Raw genomic sequence first — 24822 nt, forward strand, 5'->3', positions numbered from 1 at the left:
GTGCCTCCAGCTGTTTTTGGACTACAATTCCCATCATCCCTTGCCACTGGTCTTGCTAGTCAGGGATGATGGGAGTTGTAGTTCAAAAACAGCTGGAGGCACAAGGTTGGGAAACACTGGCTTAGGCAATTGCTGTCAGATACAATAAACCAGGCACCCAGACATGTCCGTTTGTTTAGTGATAAAAACAGCATTGTTGCATAGGCGGCTTAACCTGACTGGTGTTTTTGCGTTCTAGATCAGTGCAACATCAAAAGCGATACAGTGAATATACAGTGTTTTTGCAGTTATTTGTTCCGGATTTGCAATGAAGCTATGTGATAAATAACCATTTATCTTAGTCATGCCAAGACTCACTTTTAAAATTCTAGAATTTTGCCCTAAATTCATTCACTCAACATTGGTTTCAATGAAAGAAGAGTATGCTTGATTTCCCCTCGATCACACCCTGCTTCTTTAATTCATATTAACGTTGTTGTTTGTAACTTGTGTATTACCAGTTTGAAACCTTGCGGCAGCTCAGATAATAACAGAGCTTGCTATCCAACAGTCAATGAGAGAACTGCCTAAATGTTGCCCTAATCTAGTTTAGCCTTTCCCCTCAAAATCCTGTTCATTTGTCGTTTACTTTGCAGGTCCCGTGCCTACGAACGAGTGTGTGTTGTCACCTGTCAATAGCTCCCACCCAGTTCAAGCCTTGCTTGAGAGCTTTACGGTTTTATCCGGCTGCGCAAGCAAAGGGACCGTTGGATTGCCACAGGAAGTTCATGTCCTCAATCTCAGGAGTCCTGAAGAAGGCCTTGGCCACCATGAAAGAGAGGTAAGAAGGAGAAATCGTGCTGTTGCTTATGTGCGGCTTTCGAGGTTTCATTTTAAACAAATGATATTTTAAACATCTCTTTCAAATTCATTATACATCATTTCCCAGTAAGCTTTAAGCTTAGTGCAAGACCACCACATATGATAGAAAGTACCTTCTTTCTCTACGCATTTCCAACACTTATTTGATTTTGATATATACATTTTTGTCAGTTTACTTGGTGTTAGATACCATAAATGTAACATTTTCATTAGAGATCTTAGCATTATCGCATGGGATTCTGGGACACCTCTCATGTTGGATTCTGCAAGGTCACAAGGCTGTGCACTGCATCAAGTACAAACCAAGGTGGCGACATTGACCTTCAGAGACTTGGCTCCTTAACCGATCTGGGCCCAAGCAGGACTCTGAAGTCAGTCACAGTTACTCAGCAATATATTTTTATCTCACTCTTCGTCCAAGGAACTATGGGTGTGTTAATGGCATCCCATCCCCATATTTGATCCTCCTGATGAGCAGTAGCCATGTGTAAGAGGCCCTGATGACATTAAGTTTTACCAACAAGAAGGTGCTTTGGGAAAGGGGGAATGTAGAGGAGGAAGCGGTAAGGAAGAGGGATGCTTTCATTCGTGTGCTAGTCACCATTTCTTCTCCCACAAACACAAATGGGATTCTTCCTCCCCAGCAGAGATTCAGATGTCCGTTTGCAAAGATAGGGGGAGATGGAGAGGAGAAATGGTAGGTAGAATCAAGCATTCTTCTGCTTGCCACTTACTTGCTTTAGATTCCTTGTTCCCAAAGCAACTTAGTCGTGTCCATTAATTTCAATGGGCCTGCTTTGAGTAGGGCTAATGTTGGATACAACCCAGTGGATCTGGCCTCTCTTCTATGTGTTTTCCCATTGTCAGTCTGTGGCGTGCTGGTTAGAGTGGCATACTAAGACCTGAGAGACCAGGGTACAAATCCCCCACTTTAGCCCAGTCACTCACTCTCAGCCTAACCTACCTTTGCAGGGTTGTGAGGATAAAGTGGGGAAGAGGGGAATTATGTACACCACTTCGAGTTCCTTAGAGGAAAGGTAGGATAAAAGTGCAATCAATCAATCAATAAAAACACGAGAATACTCTGATAAATATTCGGCAATCATCTTCCAGGCAGAGGGCCTTCTTGGTAGTGGCACTCAACCAGTAGAGCAGCCTCCCAACAGTCAAAAAGATGAGTAACTATATATATAACCTTTAGAAGACACCTGAAGGCAGCCCTGTATCGGGGAACCTTTTAATATGTAATGTTTTATTATGTTTTTTATATATGTTGGAAGCCACCCAGAGTGGCTGGGGCAACCCAGTCAGATGGGCAGAGTACAAATAAAAAATAAGAATAAAAAATTAACTCCTTTTACATGCTCTAGGACTTGGAACTCATCAGATTTCCAGAGTTGCTAGTTCATTCCTCACTTCTAATATGTTTAACTTCATTTATGATACGAGAAAGGAAAGGGTAACAAGAAACAGATTTTTAACAAGAAGAGGATTTTACTTTCTTCAAAGCCAAATTGCTTATGTTGTAAATTATCCTGAATGCACTTGGAGCTTTGCTACAATCACTATAAACAAATCTTTAAGTTCATATGCCTTTAGCCTTGGTAATGGATCTTCACTGCCTGTGAAGAATGGCGTTCAGAAAGCAATTGCTCCTAAATTCAGTCGTTCTTGTGCAATGTGCAAATGAGTTATTAATTTAGACGTCATATGGAGGGATTAGCAAAAGAACTTTTGTTCTAGTTGCTATGAAAAAAATAAAGCAAAAAGAAGAAATGTTCTTGATGTTAAGCTTGCTCAGTGTTGTTTTGCTCTGAGAATAGATCAAAAGAGAATTGCTGGAGAGAAAGAGAAATATCTCATCGCATGACAGCTCACGTCGCTAGCACATGCCCTAGAAAATACTCCATGATGTAGCTGTATGTATTAGCTGAACATGAAGTTTTTAAAAGTAGACGGGGGAGAGAATCAATTGGGAGGAGGAAGCAAAATTCTCAGCAGCCCATTACCCAAAAATAAATGCTTTTATCTGAACCCTGAGCCGAAAAACTTCAAAGTATGCACCCCACTGCCTTCAGGAGAAGTTGCTTCCAATTAAGTGTCTGTGCCAGCACAATGCCACAAACAAGGATATTAATTATATACTGGTGTTGCAGGGACTTTTTTTTTAAGTATCACCAAAAGATTTGCCAGCACAAATATGTAGGATGGAGATGGACCAAGGCCAGAGCCACACCATGTGGGCATTCTACCCCTATTGACTTTTGGATTCTACAAAAATATTCCATCATTCTACCCAAATTGGCTTTTGGATTTGTTCTCTTAGTAGCTTTTCTTAAAATAATAATAAAAAAATAAATCCTTGTGTTTGGTATGGTACATTTGTATGCCACAACATGGGTCTCTGTGAGCTGAGACAGTGGATATGAATTTTAGCAATAAACAAATGGAAGAAATGAAAAGCAATCCAAATTGTAGTCTGACTTCTTTTTGACCATCATTTTGATCGGTAACCAGAAGGTCCCAGACATGCTACTAATTTCTGATCAGAATAGTGTCTCTCAAGTATTCTCATACTAAAAAACACCAAGGCCACAATCATTGCATAATTTTGTACACCTCTAACATGCTGGGTCACCTTAAGCACACCCATCTCTGTGTTAGACTGCGCTCCAGAGGATCCTTGGTTAATGCAGTGACACTCAAGAGGATACTGAAAGGATGGGGGATGAGAGAGAGGGAGAGAACAGCAGAGGAACATAGGAAAATGCCATATACTGAATCAGACCACTAGGTAAGGTAAAGGACCCCTGGACAGTTAAGTTCAGTCAAAGGTAATTATGGGGTTGCAAGGCTCATCTCGCTTTCAGGCCGAGGGAGCCGGTGTTTATCCACAGACAGTTTTCCAGATCATGTGGCCAGCATATCTAAACTGGTTCTGGTGCAACAGGACACCGTGACGAAAACCAGAGTGCACAGAAACACTGTTTACCTTCCCACCACAGCTGTACCTATTTATCTACTTGCACTGGCGTGCTTTCGAACTGCTAAGTTGGCAGGAGCTGAGACAGAGCAATGGGAGCTCACTCCATTGCGGGGATTCGAACTGCTGACCTTCCGATTGGCAAGCCCAAGAGGCTCAGGGGTTTAGACTACAGCGTCACCCGTGTCTACCTAGTCCACCCAGACCACTAGTCCACCTAGCTCAGTATTATCTGCACTGACTGGCAGTGGCTCTCCAGGGTTTCAGGCAGTTCTTCCCCACCCTACCCAGAGATGCCTGGAATTGAATTTGAGATCTTCTGCATGCAATGTTTGGCTTAGTATTAGATGCAAATGTGGCCACTCTCACCCCTTTCCAAAACCTTTTAATTTTCAAGCAAATCTACAGCCCGTAAAGAGTCTCCCATTTAATTTCACTCTCTTTGGAGCAGACAATTTATGAATATTCAACTATAAACCCACAGGTTGATATCGAGGACAAAGCAGCTGCCTTGCTTTGTAGTAACTCACCTAAGTGGGCTTTTCCAGAAGTGTTTTCCATTTCTGTTTTGTTTTGTTTTTTAAGAGTGTTGTTTAGTGGCCTCTTGTGTACTCCGGCATAGCACATTCCACATCCGCAATCTCTGCTTTATTTCCCGTATCCTTCTAAAAGTGGGGTTGTTGTAGCCTTTAGGGATGGCTGCTGAGAAAATGAACAGGAAACTAGGAAAAGGCTGGCTGGCGACAGTGGAAAGCAGAAGGCTGTAAACAATTGAGCTAGATCAGAGTTCTTTGCTTCTAGGATACAAGGCTGAAAACAAAGCAGAGCAAAGGTTATCTTCACCCTCATTGTAAAGAACTGAGGCTTAATGCCCAGGTTTCATTCAAGGAAAACCACAGCCTCCATCACTTTGTTTTGAGCATAGAGATGCTTCATCCCTTGAGTTGTTTCCTGCTGCCTGGCATTCTGTTTAGAAAAGGCAGAGATTTATAAGTTGACTGTTCAGTGCGTCCAAGATCTTGGCACATGAACAGTATTTTCCATTCTGTTTTTTCTTTGTATACCCTGCTAACATGTAAAGTGGTGGCAAACAAGCTCGCACATGCACCTGGTGATCTCGGGAGCATGGTGAGGACGCTCTTATTTGAAAATCCATTTCACCAGTTGTCTTGTTAGAAGTGTGTGCTTTGTTTGTTCCTTAAACTTGTTACATTACAGGTTCTGCTAAATTACAGATGCCTTTACATGCTGAGAGGGAGTGCAAATGCCTTCTTGCAACAAATCCCTCATAGGCCTCATGCATTAAACATTCTTCCGCCGTTATCCTCGTTCTCATAAATATGCAACATGTTGTGGTAACGTTATTTTGACACTCTCTCCGAATATGCGGAAATAGAAGTCTGTCAAATGTAACCACTTGGGGGCATCGATGATGGTGGTGGTGATGATGATATGTTGCAAGCAGAGAGGTCGTGATAAAATTAATGGAAATGATTTTTGCCCATGCAATGTATAGCTGAAGTATTTGCACAGTTGCATCAAAAACGTTTGCTGGGTGCTGAGACGCAGGTTATAATATCTACTCTATGGAAATCCAGCCCTGGCTTTTCCAGGTAGGACTGTGAATGTCCCCTGTCTGAGAGCCCAGAGAGCCACTGCCAATCATAGGCAGTATTGATGGACCATTGGCTCTGACTCCGTATAAGGCAGCTTCATATGCATGGCTTTCAGGCTAAATATTTTACAGCACTGCCTTTTCCACCTGATTTCCTTAGTTTTGCAGCTGTGCTGAAAAAAATGATAGAATTTGGAGGAGGAATAAAAGTGGTTTTTGTTTTGTATTTTGGTTATCAAGATTTAAAATATTTCTTAGACTTGTCAGCTGTGTAATTATATACATGTCTGCTCAGAAGCAAAGCCCATTGAATTTAGTACGATTTACCCTCAAGTAATTGGGTATAAAATTTCAGAATATTTATTATTATTATTATTATTATTATTATTATTATTATTATTATTACTGCTACTGCTTCTGGCTTAGTAACTTTGGGGCTGGTGTTGACTTATTTTGCATTTGTATATCTTGTAGATGTTGTGTTGAATGTTTATTATGTAAGCCACCTTGGATGAATTGTACACAGAAAGGTAGCCTACAGAGATACAGTGGTACCTTGGTTTTCGAACATCTCTGTTGATGAACATTTTGGAACTCAAACACCGTAAATGCTTTGGTTTTCGAATTTGCCTCAGAAGTTGAACTGGAAATGTGGCTTCCATATTGAGATTTCCGTTTTGAGGCTTCCGTTTTGAGTTTTCAGTTTTCGAATGTTTCGGAACTTGAACGGTCTTCTGGAATGGATTACGTTCGAAATGAGGTACTACTGTATATGTATTTTTTTAAAAAGACTGTTGAGATCTCAGGGATGTGAATAGGTAGAATTAAGGCACTTCTTCCTGTATAGGAACCCATATGGTAGTGCCTCTGTTGGTTTTAGAGGCACCCTTTCTCTTGCATCTGAGAGGGAAAGCTGGCAAGTTAAGGATGTGTTTTCCACCATCACTTCTCTGCCTGTATTGCTTTCAGCTGTTCCAACCTGGGTATAACCCCTCTGATTGCCCATTCTCCGGACGGTTAGATATAACTTAATACCTTAATAGGTTGTGGTTGTTGAGTGGGTTTTGGCTGAAGGGGAAATGGAGCGTCTTCTGGGATTCTCATGAACAGGGAACTGAGCTGTGGAGGGAGAATATACTATAAATGTCCCAGCTCAAAACAGGTGATGCCAAGATGACCATGAGACGCTCACAAGCAGCACTTGGGTACAACAGCACTCTTCCCACCTGTGATTTCCAGCAACTAGTGCTCAGAGGCATAATGCCTCTACCTCTGGAGATAGAGCACAGCCATAGTGACTAGGTGTCCAACAACATCTAGGTGCTTCCTCATCCCTGCTATATAGAGGTTTGAAGATCTAGCCTGCCCACTGGTCTGAGCAATTTGGGGACCCTACTTTTACTGGTGGCCACAGATATTGTTTTTGGCTTTCTTCTCTGGGCCTTAGTTTCTCACTACCTCACTTTGCCTTACCCACCCAACTTGACTGGAGTTGGGTCTCACAACAGTAAGTCCTTCACTATTTCTGTAGGAAGAATATTGATAGTTTACATTACGCCTAGTTTGTGAGCCTTCTTAAAAAATCTTGAACAGTTAATCCTCTTACACGTTCGAAATGTTGCCCGGGAATGTATTGATTCAATCCACTTGCCTAAAGTCTCAGATTTACTGACCTCCTTTTCTCGGCAGGTGTAAGGAATTTCTAATAACACTTAACTTTTCAGTAGCTGCTTAATGCTTGGGAAAGCAGTGTGATACTGTGGAGATTGACACCCAGGAGCATAAATAAAATTTACCACTGAGCTGCTTAAAGATTTAAAGGTTTCTTCGTTCTTTTCATAAGGATGTGTTTCTAAATCTTCCTTAATTACAGACAGAAAACTTGAATCAGTAAAAAGCAAATTCAACTGCCTGGAGCTTCAAGCAGACAGCTTATTATCAAAACGAGAAAAGGTTAACAAAAATATTAATCTCTTATGGGCAGTCTTAAAGAAAATTATGTGCTTATACATATGGAAACTGTTCAAACGTTGGCAGCTGAATTACCTAGAATTGTGATCATCCTCAGCATGACAATGCTTAATGTATCCCTTCAAACAGGATGTAAAAAGCCAACAATAGAATTGATCCTTGATATTTCTGGTGAAGCAGGTAGCAGATGCTTATTTCAGAAACTCCTATACAGACAAATTTTCTACCATCTAAAATCCATATATTGCATATATGAACTTGAGAATATAGCTAATACTGTTGGACCTTTGGTTCATTTTGCACACATTTGCCAAACAAGGGCCTTTTCTAGCACGTTTCCTGAGATCCTTTTAATTAGAGAAGTTGGGGATTGACCAGTTTCAAAAAGCTGAAGGAGCTACTGGGTGTGATCCTGTGGTCAGAAATACTCAATGAGAAGGGAGTCCAAGAAGGATGGGAGTTTCTAAAAGGAGAAATATTGAAGGCCCAAATGCAGACAATACCAACAAGAAAGAAAAGTAGGAGGCATCTAAGGAAACCGGTGTGGCTGCATAAGGAGCATGCAGATGAGCTGAGAGTTAAGGGCATGTATAAGAAATGGAAGAAAGGAGAAATCACAAAGGAGGAGTATATACGAGTAGTCAACAGTTGCAGGGGGAAAGTCAGCCTGGCTAAAGCTCAGAATCAGCTCAAGCTTCCAAGAGAGGTTGAAAATAATAAAAAAGGTTTATTCGGCTATGTCCGAAGTAAGAGGAAGAGCAAACAAGTGGTAGGCCCTCTGTGTGGGGAAGAAGAAGAAGAAGAAGAAGAAGAAAAGACAGAGAAAAGGCAGAACTACTCAACACCTACCTTGCCCCTGTCTTCACCCAAAAGGAAAGTGATACCCAACCTTGTGATAACAGAATAAATAATGTAAGGAGGGAGCTGCAGGCCAAGACAGGAAAAGAGGTAGTAAGGGAACACCCAGCTACAAATCTCCAGGGTCTGATGAGCTGCATCCAAGGGTACTAAAGGAGCTTGTGGATGTAATTTCAGAAACTTTGTCTATTATCTTTGAGAATTATTGGAGAACAGGTGAGGTTCCTACAGACTGGAAGCAGGCAAATATTGTCCCCATCTTCAAAAAGGGGGGAAAGGAAGACCCAGATAACTACCGACCAGTGAGATTGCCATGTGGACTCTCCTTCCTTGGAGGTTTTTGAACAGAGGTTGGATGGCCATCTGTCATGGATGCTTTAGCTGAGATTCCTGCACTGCAGGGGCTTGGAGTACATGGAGTAGATTGGAGTAGATGGAGTTGGAAGGTACCCATGGGGTACCTTCCAACTCTACAGTTCTAAGATTCTTTGACCTGGGGACCTTTTGCATGCAAAGTCTGCTCTGCCGCTGTGTTGTTGCCCTTAGCGCAGTATTTCAGCTTTATATTGTTGAATGACACAGGCAATCTTCGAAGTGTGAATATGATTTCCCAATGCTTCTAAATGATAGGAACGCTTCTAAAGATTCCTCTAAAGATGTATAGCTTCTAAAGATGGGAAAATAAGAAAAAGGGCAGAGCTTCTAGGCAGATACACAAAGAAAAACAGAATAAAAACATACATATTTTCCTCTTTTGAGGTAGGAATTGAATTGCAAAACTATGAAAATACGCTTTTTGAAAGAGATTTGCATTCATGGTATGTTGTGATGGGGAGATCCAGGATACTAATGAAACTATGGAATCACTGCCACCCTACAGATCAGTTATAACATCGAAAAGAAAGAAGAATAAACCCAAATTCCAGGAGGCAAAACTCATTTCCAGTATCTAAACATCGTAGTTGAAGCAGCATGTTGAAACCTATCCTGTAGCACTTGTCATCATACATGTATCCAGCTAATTTCAAAGTGTTACAGCTTATTTCACTCATGCAGTAATTAGGAAATATTGTCTGATCTCATTCAGAATTGCAGCTAAGTTTTTTGCTATTATCAGGACAGCAACAGCTAGTCCTGTGATTCAGTTAATGATGTCAGACAGTTAATTGCCTTGATTAGTTCACAGTGTTTTTTGGCAACATCTATATATTGAAGAAACAACCATCTATAGCCCCTTTTATCCATTGAGTAAGTTGCAGTATTCCTGCCTACACAGAAAATTATGTCTTGTTTAATGTGGCATCTGCATCTTATTTACTCTGGACTGAAGTCTCTTCTGGGTTGTTTTCTAAGACTGTTCAGAAAATTACTGGTCATTTAATTTGAAAACTCTTTCATATTTACCAACCAGAATTTTCAGAGGAAGTTGTATGGGGGCCAAAAGACTATTTGTTTAGAGCTTCATGTCCAACAGAAACATGGAGCTAATCATAGTTTACTCAAAAAGAGATAATAACCAATTATTTTCATGCAGAGTGAACCCCAGCTGGGTTTCTCTCTCTCTCTCTCTCTCTCTCTCTCTCTCTCTCTCTGCAGTAGAAATTGCATACGAATCGTGTATATTTTAAAGAAAATGCTAGAGAGGAGTATGGGATCATACACAAGCCCAAAGAGATTTTTTAAAAAATTGTTTTGCATATACTGATTTGCTTCATAAAGCTTGGAACTAACATTAAGATCTGGTCAAAAGTAGGAGATAAGTTGAACCTGAAAGATGCACAAGAATATAGTGAAACCGGGAGAATCACAGTGATGTTAGACGCTACGATAATCCATTTACTAATAGTTAATTAGAGGTCTAGTCATGATAGGGTGCTGTGAAATAACACTTTGGCCTAATTCAGACCGAAACAACAAACCATGGTTTCTTGTTGCCCGTGTGAAGCTTGGGCACAAAGGGAGAAGATTTAAAGCTTCCATTCCTATTTCCCACTTTGGCCAAACTAGGGAAACTGTGGTTTGTACAAAACCCAGTTAGTTAGCAAGCCAATATATCAAGGCAGAATAAAAACCGAAAACTGCTACTTAAACAAACTAAGAATGGAAGCCTATAATCTCCTCCTAAGGGAGAAAGGAAAGTGTTTGAGCACAAGCAAAACATGGTTACAAGCAGTTGCTGACTTTACAAGCAGTGTGCTCACTTCTCTCCTTCCTTTGTGTGCAAGGGGGAAGAAGCTTCTACTCACTGGCAACTACGGTATGCCACTGCTTAAACCAAAGTTTGCCTGCAAAAACAGCATTCCAAACCATGGCTATGGATTGGGATGCTTGTTTGCAGGCAAACTCTTGATTAGATGAAACCATATTTGCTGTGCTTAGATGTGCGGACTGTCAACTAGAATCGGAAACTACTGATTATCTCCACCCTTTGCATGTGTTGGAAGGAGGAGTGGCAAGCAGAAACTGTGTGCCAACTGCAGTCTCACACTTGCAAGTGCCAATAGCGGCACACCCTGGTTTGCTGTTACAAAGAGCAACTAGAAATGCTTTGAAATTATAGCTCCAAATAACCCAAGCCTGAGTTACACAATAAAGGGCTCATCCACACTTCCACTTGTCCGAGCGGTTTTCCACTTGTCCCATACTTTCTAGGCATTGGTCCAAGCGGTTTTGCTGCTTTCCCCAGGGAAAACTCGCTCTTTAGTATAAATCGGAACAAACAGCAACCCGCTGAAAACCTGATTGCCGTTTGCTCCAATCCAGTGCTAAACCACAGGTTATCCCAGAGGAAAGCTGTGGGGCAAACAGTAGTATGGATAAGCCCAAAGTGAGGGAGAATCAGTAGAAATGCTGCAATGCAGCACAAGGCTTTTACTCTAACATACACACCACATTTTTTTCCATTCTGTAATACCTAAATATAGACACCCTTACTAGGCCCCAGTCTCTTAAAGCTCCAATGTTTTCAAGTCCCCTATGACTCATATACCGGTACTTCTTTTTCATACTGGCTCTGAGAGAGAGAGAGAGAGAGAGAGAGAGAGAGAGAGAGAACTTTATTTTAGCAGCATAGCATTTCATTTTAAATTGGACATTTCCTGCATTTGACTGAGGTTTTTCTTTTTCTGAAACACACACCTGTAAAACGATCTACCTCTTTCATACACAGCTGGAGAAATGTATAATCTGTTGACTGACTTGACCTTCGGTGTTTCAGAAATGCAGATATTCTTCCATGGGACTGTCACTTAAAAACGCTATTTTGCAGTTAACCCAAGACAAAAATTGCTCTTTATTAAGTGGCCTGTCAAGGGGTATTAGTTAAAGTAACCTTAAATTATTCAGCATTTCACACTTTGTAATGGAGTGAGATTGCAAAGCTACACGAACTTCCCTAAGTCTGATTGAATATAGGAAGAGCTGAGCCGAATCAGAGCAAATGCCTTTCTATAATAATAATAATAATATATATATATATATATATATATATATATATATATATGCAGGTTTTGGTGTCCTCGGGTGTCTTCCCGTGTAAAAGTTGGGGTGTCTAGGCGACGTTTCGACGAGGTCTCACTCGTCATCTTCAGGCTGGTGCTTTCGGCTTCTTGTTACTGGAACAGAGCAGGATCTCAGTGTTTGAGTTCCTATAAATACTGTTGAGGGGTGTGGTGTATAGCCTCCAATGTTCTGGGCCGAGAGGAAGTTCCCAGGCTAGTGTGCATTTTCTTCTTTTGTTCCTTAGTTGCTTGAGGGATATCTTGAGTGATTTCTTGAGTGATATCCTGAGTACCACTTAGGTGGGTCATTAGGTGTGGATTAGTTGCTAAAGCCTTTGTGTCTTGACCTCTTGAACTTTGTGAAGAGTTTTTCTGAGAAGATGGCTGTAGTTGTGCTCTGGCTTGGCTTCGTGTATAGGGGCGAGCTGTGGTTTTGTGGCCTGTGCCAGCCAGATCTGTGTAGGGATGGCACCTCCGGATGCTGCACCCCCCTGCAATCCCTACACAGATCTGGCTGGCACAGGCCACAAAACCACAGCTCGCCCCTATACACGAAGCCAAGCCAGAGCACAACTACAGCCATCTTCTCAGAAAAACTCTTCACAAAGTTCAAGAGGTCAAGACACAAAGGCTTTAGCAACTAATCCACACCTAATGACCCACCTAAGTGGTACTCAGGATATCACTCAAGAAATCACTCAAGATATCCCTCAAGCAACTAAGGAACAAAAGAAGAAAAGGCACACTAGCCTGGGAACTTCCTCTCGGCCCAGAACATTGGAGGCTATACACCACACCCCTCAACAGTATTTATAGGAACTCAAACACTGAGATCCTGCTCTGTTCCAGTAACAAGAAGCCGAAAGCACCAGCCTGAAGATGACGAGTGAGACCTCGTCGAAACGTCGCCTAGACACCCCAACTTTTACACGGGAAGACACCCGAGGACACCAAAACCTGCATACCTATACCCGTGAAAATCTACGAAAGCATATATATATATATATATATATATATCCGGCCCTCCCCAGCCAAAGCTGGGCTCAGAGCGGCTAACAACAGTAAAATAATACAGCATTCTAAAATCAGTTCATTCTAAAATCAGTTCAAATCAAATTGATGGCAACCATTGGGCTAGAGTTCTGTGAAGAATTACCAAAGGATTACCAAAGGCCTGGTGGAACAGCTCTGTCTTGCAGGCCCTGCGGAAAGATGTCAAGTCCCGCAGGGCCCTAGTCTCTTGTGACAGAGCGTTTCTAGTCTAGCACCCTGTTCTCACTATGGTTAACCAGGAAAGGGACTCAACAGTAGTATTTCCACTTGTACTCCCCAGCAATGGGTATTCAGAGACATACTGCCTTTAACACTGGAGGCTTATCCTTCATGTCTAAATCCCTTTTCAGGCCATTCAGGTTGGCAGCCAAGCATTTCACCAGCCATGAATTTTAGTGAATTGCATAGTTGTACTGTGTGAAAAAAGTTACTTTCTGTCTTGTGACCTGCCTCTTCCAACATTTAACTTCATTGGGTTGCTCCAAGTTCTAGTATTATGAGAGATGGAGAAAAACTTCTCTCTGTCCACTTTCTGTGCATACTTTTATACACCCCGGTCATTCTCTCCGCATTCATCCCTTCTCTCTAAATTATAAAAGCCCCAAATGTTATAAACTTCCTCTTAAGGTAGTTGACCCAGTTCCTTGATCAGTTTGGTTGCCAGTTTCTCTGGACCTTCTCCAGCTCTACAATCTCCTTTCTGAGTTGTGGTGCCCAAAACTGAACTCAAGTATGATCACACATCATAGATTTGTAAAGCAGCGGTGTGATATTGGCAGTTTTGCTTTCCTTTCCTTTTCTAATTACGCCTAACATGGAACACACCCTTTACTGGTGCTCACTGGGTCAACATTGTCTTTGAGCTATCCGTTGTGATCCCAGGATCTCTTTCCTGGACAGTCACTTCTCATTGCAGGCCCCGTAAGTGTCTATCCCCACTTTGTTACGTGTCTAGCCTGTAACGTACATGGCACGAAGAGGATGGAAAGCCGAATTGGCTCGGATATGCCATTGGAAAGCTGGCTTTATCAGAACGATAACATCCCCTTTGCCACCGCTGGAAACTGCACTAGCAAATGGAACAAACTCCCTTGCCGTGTTTACACAATTTCTTAATGGGCAGCACTGTCTGAATTTTTGTCTCTAAAAACATACCTGTTCACAGAGATGCTTCTGTTTTCCAAGTAAAGAATCCTGTATTTCTGCCGCAACAAATCTAACTGTAAGACAGCTTAAGGAGAGATCCTTTCCCCCACATAAACAACATGACTGCCAGGTCTAGAAGCTCCAGATGTATCAACTTTTTATGTTCAGAAAGCACCAGGTACCTTGCAAGTTCTGGCACACAGTCACTGGGTATAGCATGTTGAAAGCTTCTGAACTCTCATAATTCCTATTAATGGTGTCATTCTGTGGCCGGTACGATTTTTAATGACCTGATAACCTGGGAACAGGGAACCTGCAATCCTCTGGGTGCTGCTGGACTAGAACTCCCATCATTCCTCACCATTGGCCATGCTGGCTGGACCTGATGCAAGTTGTAGTCCCTCAATATCTGGAGAGGAATAGGTTGCCCACCCCTGTCTTAGGAGGTACTACTACAATTCTGCAGAACCGCGCATAGGATTGAAGGCCTCTACAGTGCAAACCTATACACAGGAAGGAAGTCCCATTGCGTTCAATGAGGCTTACCCGCAAGTAAGTGTGCATAGGGCTGCAACCTAAATCTAATAGCACCTGGAAAGATCTACATCTTCCTTGTCATGGATGCTTAGTGTGATTTCATGTCAGTATCATCTTCGTTGAAGTTTAATTGCCAATTATTTGAGAGAGGGTGCAGTCTTATTTATTTAAATAACTTACCCCCATCTTTCTGTTCTGGAATGTCCACTGCTAGGGCTGTTTTGTGGTAAAAAATGTTTTGCAAAAAAAATATGAGATGGCCAGGCCTCATGCTGTAGCTTTTGAGAGAATAGCCTCTTGATCTCTGTGGGGTAGCTGGCAAAAGTTGGCCTTGTGACTTTAAATAGAATTAAAAGAAGCTAATGGGTTCTTTTTTTAAAATGTGAAAGAGGCAGCCCCTGACTCCCAAGGATGCTTTTGATTGTGCAAAAATCCTCTTGACCTCTGTGCGCTGTGGTGAGCCGAGACACACAGATTGCTAGGGGTTTTATATGCTCATTTTGTAAACCAAAAGATTTTGCAGGAGATCTTGTTTTGCTTTTCCAAATCCATATCTGTATTAAGGCTCAGAAGCAATGGATTTGGTAGTCTCATCTTCAGCTCCTGGCCTCATATATATATGTAGAGTTTGTTCGGTTAAAAAACCCCATGATTATACAGGGCAGCTGGATGAAGCTGGACTAAGGCTGCAGTCTTACTTACTATGCATGCTTCTAGATTTGCTCAGGTTATACTAAAAAGCTGGTAACCATTAACCCAAAGCTAGAACTGCTGCAGGACTGTGTGTTTTCTGTAAATCTGCAAGCATAGTATCTGCTGAGGAACTGGAATGTCAGGGAACTGAGATGTCAGAGTTTTTAAAAAGCTAATTTCTTATCCTCAGTGTTGCAGTCAAAAGCAAAGAAAAATGTAGGCAATGGCTGCGGAAGGCCAGGCTAGCTGCCCCAGTGCTCAGAGCAGATAATAGCACAATTTTTACTCTTTATCCTCATGTTATGGTACTTATTTCTGCCTCCTCACTTTTGCTCTGTTTCTGCTAGGCATCCTATTCTACCATTTTCTCCATTTTGTCTCTCATTTCCCCACTCCTTTCTCTCAGTTACAAAGAGAAGTTCTCTAAAATAATTAGGTTTGGAAAGAGATGCAATTATGCCAAGTATGTTAATTGTATGCATCTTTAACTATGCACAGGGCCAAATCAATAATGTGGCTTTCCTTAGGCTTTGGCTTTTTCATTATTACTTTTTGCATGCTTTTTATACCAGACCAGATTAGTGTGCCCAATGTAAAAGGCTGTGTGAAGATACTGTATAATTTGGCAGATCTCTGGTAGTTTTTGCAGAGCAGGTGCTTGAAATTGGAAAGCAGCTGAGGGCTAAAGAGATTGGCAATATTGTGTGGCAAAATTAGGACTTAGCAAGTCTATGTTTCTGCCAGTTCCTTTAGCTTCCTTACTTTATAGGAGCCCTAAAACATTTCCAAATTTTAATTTAAAACAAAAGCCTACAAAAAAAAAAACACACACCTTTGATTGATGGTTCACTCAAAATGTGGCAGCAAAGTGGGATGTAAATTGTTTAGGAAAGTAGTTTCCAAAGAATGATCCTGGGAACTTAGACATTTGTGGACGCTTCCAGGGCTTCCAGAATGAGAATGGCAGTCATGAATGGCAAACCACCTCCTTCTAAAAGGCCACAATTGCCAGTCTTTTCCCATAACGTACCACTGGGAGAATACCAAGTACATTTTAGAGCTCATTCTCAATTATGATGACCGAAAGAGCTGGCCATCCCACCCCTCTCTCAACCGAATGCATATTCTAGAGAAGGCTTTCCCAAACTTGGGTCTTCCAGTTGTTTTTAGACTACAACTCCCATCATCCCTAGCTAGCAGGACCAGTGGTTAGGGATGATGGGAACTGTAGTCCAAAAACAGCTGGAGACCTAAGTTTGGGAAACCCTGTTCTAGAGTAGCCTTTGCCAAGCTCTCTAGATCATGGGTAGGGAGCTAGAGCTGGCTGACAGGCCAGATCCTAATCTCCCCCATGGGCCAAATCCCAATCTACCGACCTCTCAGTCACCTGATGTCATAATAATGCCAGGGGACTGACACTTATCAAAATGCAAATAAGGTTGCTCACAACCAATCCGAGGGCACCACTGAATGACACTAGGAGCACACCTTCAAAGAGGTTCCTAATCAGCTGACTGTCAGTTACAAGGGAGCACCTTTGAAGTCTCTGCGTAGTGGGGAATGCTCCTAAAACAGCAGCATTTCCCCCTCTGCAGAGAAGTTAGTTTGGATTCAAAGCCCTTTAAATGCAAACCACTTCTTCTGAAAAGAATTAAATGCTAGAGATAGTGCTTTGAATCCAAGCCACTTCCTCCAGCCCCAAAAGAGAGCTCTCTAGTGCAGGTGATCCCAGCTGATGGTTAGAAGGTCAGCTCTCCAGGACTCATTTCTTTGCTCCTCCCCCAACCTGTCATGATTGCCCCATATTGCAGTAGGCATGCCTGCACACTGGCAGCCACGTTAACTGCAAAGCACGTCAACATTGTATGTTCTTAGATATGGACATCCAAAGATATGAATCCAGATCAGATCATAATAATTTTTGGGTTCCAGTCATGTCATATGTTTGGGGATGCTAAGCTGTAGTTTGAGGGGGTCAGGTTTTATTGTTTCCTTCCTCCTGCTGAATATATAGCCATGTCTCCTCGTACCAGTTTTGTAGTCTTTTCAATAGCTGGCTAAATTGGGACGCGGGTGTGCGCAGAAGGGATCACATGGTTGTGGACCGCTCCATCATGAACACATCACATCCTTTTCCTCTTGCACCCAGAAGAGGAAACACAACACCTTGGCTCTAGCTGTGTCTCAGCAGCTTAAAATGGTCAAGGGAATCCACTTTTAAGATGATGGGATTGTATACAAACAGAGGTCGGCCCATGATTTTGGGCAAGTTGGCGGTTGTATCCAAAAAGAATTGCTAAGTGGTGTTCAGATAGCTACTTGTATTCATTATGACTGATGCCTATACAGTGGTACCTCGGGTTACATATGCTTCAGGTTACATACGCTTCAGGTTACAGACTCCGCTAACCCAGAAATAGTGCTTCAGGTTAAGAACTTTGCTTCAGGATGAGAACAGAAATTGTTCTTCGGCGGCACGACGGCGGCAGCAGAAGGCCCCATTAGCTAAAGTGGTGCTTCAGGTTAAGAACAGTTTCAGGTTAAGTACGGACCTCCGGAACAAATTAAGTACTTAACCCGAGGTACCACTGTACTCCTTAGTCCCTGCAGCACTGGGACAGTTCTCATGCATAGGGATTCTTGCTGTCCTGCAGCACCACTCATCTAATGGCCAGAGTGGGATACTGTAACTTATCAGCTCTGCCAGACCAAATGATGGGGGGAGCCAATAGTAGCCTGGCAGGATCCTCCCCTTTCCCTTGCAAGGCCTCCTCCAGGTTTTAGGGGGCCTTTGGCATAGTGCCCCCTGATGGTCACCCATCTCTGTTAGTGGAAATATGCAGTAACAGCAACAGTGCTCTAAGCACTGCCAGGTAGATGGGTCTTAAAAAGGTAAAGGACCCCTGACAGTTAAGTCTAGTCCCAGACTACTCTGGGGTTGCGGCGCTCATCTCGCTTTACAGGCGTTTGTCCATAGACAGTTTATCCAGGTCAAGTGACCAGCATGACTAGCTGCTTCTGGCGCAGCAGAACACTGAAACCAGAGCAGCGCACGGAAAGGCCGCTTACTTTTCCGCCGGAGCGGTACCTGTTTGTCTACTTGTACTTTTTGGCATCCTTTCAAACTGCTAGGTTGGCAGGAGGTGGGACTGAGCAACGGGAGCTCACCCTGTCACAGGGATTCGAACCACCAACCTTTTGATCGGCAAGCTCAAGAGGCTCAGTGGTTTAGACCATCTTAATTTTTCACAGTGTCCCTGATAGGGGGCTGATTTGAGTTTATAAATTAAAAGGGCAGCTGAGTCTCAGCACTTCTTGGCATGGGAAGCTGGAGAAATATATTTTAAGGGGGCCCCAGGACATGTATTATGGGCTCTGCCTAGGCACTGGGGCTTTGGCACTAACTTAAGGTTGGCAGGTGTTGGCACAAGCTTTCTGATTGCTGTCTTTTGGATCTTGATTGCACACCTGCCTCTGGTCTCTCTCATATTCCCCCCCACACACACTTTTCTTGATGTTGATTTTGCACTGACCTCCTTGGAAAGGGACTCTTACAGCCTTGCCTCCGTGAGGCGCTAGTAATGTTTGTGTGAAATGCATCTCTCTTTTTTCAATTATTGTGGGGGAATAATTATCCTATCTTTTGCGTCTTCAATTTGCCATGGTGCAATTTGTCTATCCAATAGGCACTTGTCAAAATGTGGGTTTCTTCTTTCAGTAAACCATCTGTTTAAAGTTAAATGCAAATGCTATTCTTTCCACATATGGAAATTGCATTCACATCGTGGTACAATGTGTTTCTTGCTATACTGAAAGATACTTTTTTCTATAATTCTTTCAAGGCTAAAGTATTGTTAGCAGTTCACTTTGCCGTTCCATGACTGGTTTGGGGGAGGTTACATGTGCTGGCAAGATGAACAGCGTGGGCAGGGACATGTACGTTTATGAGTCCTTTTGTTTGGCTTTGGGGTATTTTGTGTGTCTGAAAGAATCATCAGAGAATAATGGGATTTAGAAGAAAGTGCACAGATACTTCATTGACATACCATAACTCTGGAGGTTTCAGATTCTACTAAATATTTTTTTTTAAACCATAACCTGAAGCTCTACAGCAACAAAAATGTAACCCAATCCCAGAGCAGATTATAAGTATTGAATGCTGTTAATCTACCATCACCATCTAGATCTAAATCAGGGTTTCCCAAACTTGGGTCCCCAACTGTTTTTGGACTACAGTTCCCATCACCAACCACTGTTCCCCAACCACTGGTCCTGCTACCTAGGGATAATGGGAGTTGTAGTCCAAACACAGCTTGGAGGCCCAAGTTGGGGAAAGCCTGATCTAAATGAATGGAACCAGAATTATTTGTGACACATTATATAATGCAGGGACGCGGGTGGCGCTGTGGGTAAAAGCCTCAGCGCCTAGGGCTTGCCGATCGAAAGGTCGGCGGTTCGAATCCCCGCGGCGGGGTGAGCTCCCGTTGCTCGGTCCCAGCGCCTGCCAACCTAGCAGTTCGAAAGCACCCCCGGGTGCAAGTAGATAAATAGGGACCGCTTACTAGCGGGAAGGTAAACAGCGTTTCCGTGTGTGGCTCTGGCTCGCCAGATGCAGCTTTGTCACGCTGGCCACGTGACCCGGAAGTGTCTGCGGACAGCGCTGGCCCCCGGCCTCTTGAGTGAGATGAGCACACAACCCTAGAGTCTGTCAAGACTGGCCCGTACGGGCAGGGGTACCTTTACCTTTACCTTTATATAATGCAGACATGAATTCAGGATATTATGTAAGTTCTGTAAACAGAACAATTTAGGGTAGTAAGGGTTGGCAGTTGATGCCGCTGGCCTAATGTTTGGAAGGTGCTGTTAACCCTTTCCTCCATAGCCTGTCTTCTTTCCTGTCTCCCTTCTAGGCTTCTTGAAATTGCTTGGAAGGAAAGGTCTTCCAACAGCTAGGGGGAGCACAACCATCCTTATAGCTGTTTCCAAACTGGGATTTTGTGGGAGTCTATGGGTTTATAGGAAAAGAAAAATAGTAATCAGTTGAAGAAGAGGGACCACAACTATTAAAGGTGCAGGAGACCTCCTGCATGCTCTCTCTCTCTCTCTCTCCCTAGCCATTCTAGGCAAAGCCAACCTTTCTGCTCCCATTTGAAGCTTCTGGTTGGCTACATGCACCATCAGTTTTCTTTTTTAATCAGTTGGCAGCATAGAGAACCTGTGAAGCAGATCCATATAAACTACTGTTGTTGCATCTTTCACACTTGAAACCATGCTATGGTTGTTGCCCATTTAATTTTTTTTAATTGTTCACCTTTCAGCAGCTCTGTCCAGTATAAAATAGTACACTTGCAGGTTATGAGGGCAAAAATGTGTGACTGAACAAACAACAATAAAAAGAAGAACTGAATAAATAACTTATTAAGAGCAATCATTGTGAAAAATCTAATGTATAGCTAAATTAAAAGTCAGTAGTTGGAGAAGCTAGGACCAAAGCCAGCCCCTGAAAACCAGTTTCCTCCCAACTCTCAAGTTACAAATTGAAAAGGAAAGAGAGGGTCATGAAGAATGGCATGGGGCTTATGAATATAGAAATGATATGTTGGCAGTATGTATGTTTTATTATGAGTTGTGGCGTAGCAAACTTGTGACAAAGGAGGTGGCATTGGTGAAACTGTTGCCAAAGTGTGAAGAGACAGGGTTTGAAAAGCATTGAAGAAGTGTGGCAGACTTTATGAATATGCCCTTCAGATTTATTAATTTTTATCACAACTCCCATCATCCCTGACCATTTGCTAGGGCTGATGGGAATTGTAGTTTAAAACATCTGGAGGGTACTATGCCGGGGAAGGCAGTTTTAGAGACTTTCCCAGAAAGCATTGCAATTGATTAACTTTCTGTTTGGCACCCGAACAGCTACTTAAATTTATAAAATGCTTATATTTTCAAGACATATAGTGCTGTAGTAGTTTTGTGATCTGAAGATACAAAGCAAAAAAACTGCATTCATTTTGAAAGTCCATTTTCTCTCATAATGCTTTTCTGAACAGCTGCCTCAATATGGGTACTGTAACTTGATATATTTTTGTCCTGGTTTATTAGCACAAATTTGTAATGGTTGTTTTGGAAAAAAATGTGCTGAAAATTAATCTGGATCCCTTCACACTACAGTGGTTAGTTCAGCATTACAAAACCTTGAGCATTAACTTTCATAACGGTCTTTGTAAGCGTGTGATTTGAGGCCTTAAAGTCAGCAAAACCAAATTATACTTCAACAGTGCTTTTTTCTTTGATCATTTTTCAATATCTGTGCCCCCAGACTGTTCCTATAATACAAATTACTTTGCCAGAATAATGGGGCACGAGCCCATTGGTCTGTTTTTGTAGTTTGGTTGCTGTGGTGATCCTCAGCCTTCCATAAAAACTGGTATCTCCAGGGAAACTGAAAGTTTGCAGCTGTCTTTACCTCCTTGATATTGTATGTGTCTGCAACGCTCTTTCGAAAGAGTCTTAATAACTGCAGAGGCATGCAAAGCCTATATTGAAAGATTATTCACTTGATAATGCCCATTTTTCATGCGCTGTATGTATTAGCTACAAAATGCTTTCAGTGAACTCTATAACATTCTCTCATAACTAGGCCTTTCTCTTTCTTATTGACTGCTATATCTATAGTGGAAAAGAGGAAACGAGTGTTTTCTGAAACTTCCATTTCCATCTTAACCAAAACTACTTGTATCATCCTTTGAATGATGGTGCATGTGGGTTTTGGTTGTTTTGTAAGCACATATTATTGATGTTTTCCTGATTGGTGCATCTTCAGAATACCAGCGATGGATTGCATGATAGCTGGCCTAAGTCACTGTGCCGCCTGAGGCAGGGAAGTCTCCGGCTTCTTCCCCAGCCTGCCTTTGTGAATTGCTTTGCCAGTACATTAGCAGTGGCAATGCTGGCAGTCCCAGACTTGAGGCCATCTTCTCTCTCAGTGTCCTTTCCCAGAAGGAAGCAGTGTTGGAAAATAGCCCTAAAGAGTGCCTGTGCCGCCATGACTTTGCCATAACAGTGGGTGGCAGAGATAAGGGAGGAGGAGAGGGAGTGTGTGACCCTGCAAGGAGGCTAAGCTTGTTCACATAGCATTAAAACAAGGCTAGCTAATGTGGTTCCCTCCAAATGGACTCAACTCCCATCGTCCCTGACCATTTCTCTTGCTGTCTGGGGCTGGTAGTTGGAGTCTCAAACCTCTGGAAGGTGCCATATTGGCTACCTTTGCACTAACTGGTGGTATAACCTTTCATCTCAAATGTCATTCCCAGTGGAATCGCAGACACTTCCTGTACCTTCAGGTTGCTCAATTTTCCACTTTTTCATGGCCACTGTCACCTGGTGTGTGCTTGATTTTTTAAGAGAAGTGAGAAGGAAGTTAGATTATCTTGTTTATACAGCTCTCGAAGGAAATATGTTAGTACGTTGTGGGGTGGGGGAAGAGAATTTGGAAAAATATGCCCAGTATTCCAAACATTGATAAGTTCAAGCCAGAAAACTATGATTGCCCACTTACAATGAAGGAAGAGGTTTTAGGATAATGGTTAAACTGAAGTATTATTTACTGCTGAGCAGGTGTCTTTCTAAGTTTGCCCGAACACTGTCGCAAGATCCAAAATATCTCATCTCTTTCCTGGAATTGTTTTCATTAGCAGACCTCATCCCCGAGCTTGCTAGACTTCTCCAAGACTCCTTCCCTAAAGGCTGTCCAGCGCACACTCCAGACTTTGCAACAGAGAATCGCTCCTGCCTTTTCCTCACAAGGGCTCACAAGGCTTGTGCCTCTGTGGGTTGCCCAGGGCCCATTCATCCAAAATATCCAAACCTGCCCACAGAAGTGTGTTAACAACAAATTTAGAAATGATGGGGACCATATGGCAACTGAGCTCCGTGGAGCCAGGAACCCATGGTGGCTTTTCCCAGCAGTGCAGAACAGCTAATAATGACATTGTGACTGCACTTAATCTGTGGGTGTCAGGGAATGTAGTATTGAATTGTCAGTGGCTTTGGAATTGCTGTGCAGACTCGGTTATTTGATGAGAAAGTGGGCACTCCTGAGGGTTCGGTCCTCCCAGTCAGAAACAGGTTTCCTAGCTTCCCTGCCATTTATGAGGATTAGGCTCAGGAATGCAAAACTGTGAACCTGGAAATTAGGGTTCAAATTCCACCTCGGTTCTGAACTCAGTAGGTGGCCTTAAGCATGCCTCTGCCACAACTCTACCCCCATCTGTGAGTGGTAAGGGTGTTCACACGTTACGTTTAAAGAGTATACAAGCGGTGTACTCAATAGTTGAGCTGCACAAAGCAGCGAGTGTACACTACGCTCTTTTACGCAAACAGTTGCACCTGTGTTCAGTGTAAGGTGTGAAGAAGTCTAGAGTTGATTCCTCTCCCAACCACTCTCCTCACTGCTCTTGCAACTGTTTCTTCGCCAGTCCCTCTGGGCCCAAACCAACCACAGGGAGAGGGCCAGGCAAGCAGAGGGTGCTTCTCCATCCCCTTGCTTCTGTCACTGCCAGGGCTGCCATACATCCAGGTTTTGAGATCCAAGAAAAGTCCCCAAATGTGTGTTTTTGGGGGGAGATGTCCCCCCCCCCAAAAGCTCAATAACTTTGAACAGCAACCCTAACCACTGCTAACTTCTTTGGAGAAGGTGGTTGCAGGCAGCAACAGTAACGAGGAGGAGCGAAGTTAGGGGGCTCTGGGAGTTGGCACTTGGTCCCCTGCCCAGCAGATGCCCATGACTGGCCATACGATCAAACAGAGCAAGGTGGCCATCTTAGGCTGCTGATTTTGGGTTTTCTTATAAGGGCAGCAAATTGCTGCTAATAATAATAGATAGATAGTTGTTGTTGTGCTGGTTGTTATTAGCAACAGACACTGTTGTTTTACTGCCAGGGAGGTGGAGAGGAACTTGTGGGTTTGTGTGTTTCAGGTGCCAAAATAACTTGACCAGATTTGAGTCTTGTGTGCATGAATTTTTTTTTGCTCTGCCACAGATAGCAAAATTCCTTGAGATGGCTCTGCAGATGTACACTATTGCTAACCCCTCACCCCAGCCCTGGCAGTGCCTAGGACATTACTATTTCAAATTTCACATCAGTCATGAACTGAGCAGGTGGGCTTAAGCACATTCCTTTTCCTCAGTCCCATCTGTAACATAGGAAATCATCGTCGTCATCATCTTATCAACTTATCTGTGTATACGGATTACTGAGAAAATGTACACAAAGCACTTGAAATCCTAAAGAAGCACTATATAAATCCTAAATATTAATTATTTTTGGAATATTTATCAAATAATGGCCACATTTTAATTGGTTGGTGTGTATTTGTGTTTTTTTACAGGTCACCTTACATTTGAATCCAATTTCTTCAATTCATATTCACCAGAGGCCATTGGCATTCATACTGAACTCTCCTGTTCCCTTGGTATGGAAGGTGAAAACAGAAAGACTTGCCCCAGAGATTTCGAGGTTTTTCACTGTAAGTATTGAGAGCTTTGTAGCCAGTTCATAATGGACCCTACTCAGTTAGTTGGTATTCCTTTCGAAGAAGGGGAAGGG

At 42.7% G+C, this 24822-nt stretch overlaps 1 protein-coding gene across 1 annotated transcript in view; it reads left to right on the forward strand.

Moving 5' to 3' along the window:
- The window catches only part of TGFBR3 (transforming growth factor beta receptor 3), a 132505-nt gene that overhangs the window by 51338 nt on the left and 56345 nt on the right, over nt 1–24822 (forward strand). The window contains exons 3-4 of the mRNA XM_077928476.1: nt 636–820; nt 24605–24742. Of these exons, the coding sequence (XP_077784602.1) occupies nt 636–820; nt 24605–24742 (323 nt within the window). The remainder of the gene's footprint in view (nt 1–635; nt 821–24604; nt 24743–24822) is intronic.

The sequence above is a fragment of the Podarcis muralis genome, chromosome 5, assembly GCF_964188315.1.
Source record: "Podarcis muralis chromosome 5, rPodMur119.hap1.1, whole genome shotgun sequence".
Classification (NCBI taxonomy): domain Eukaryota; kingdom Metazoa; phylum Chordata; class Lepidosauria; order Squamata; family Lacertidae; genus Podarcis; species Podarcis muralis.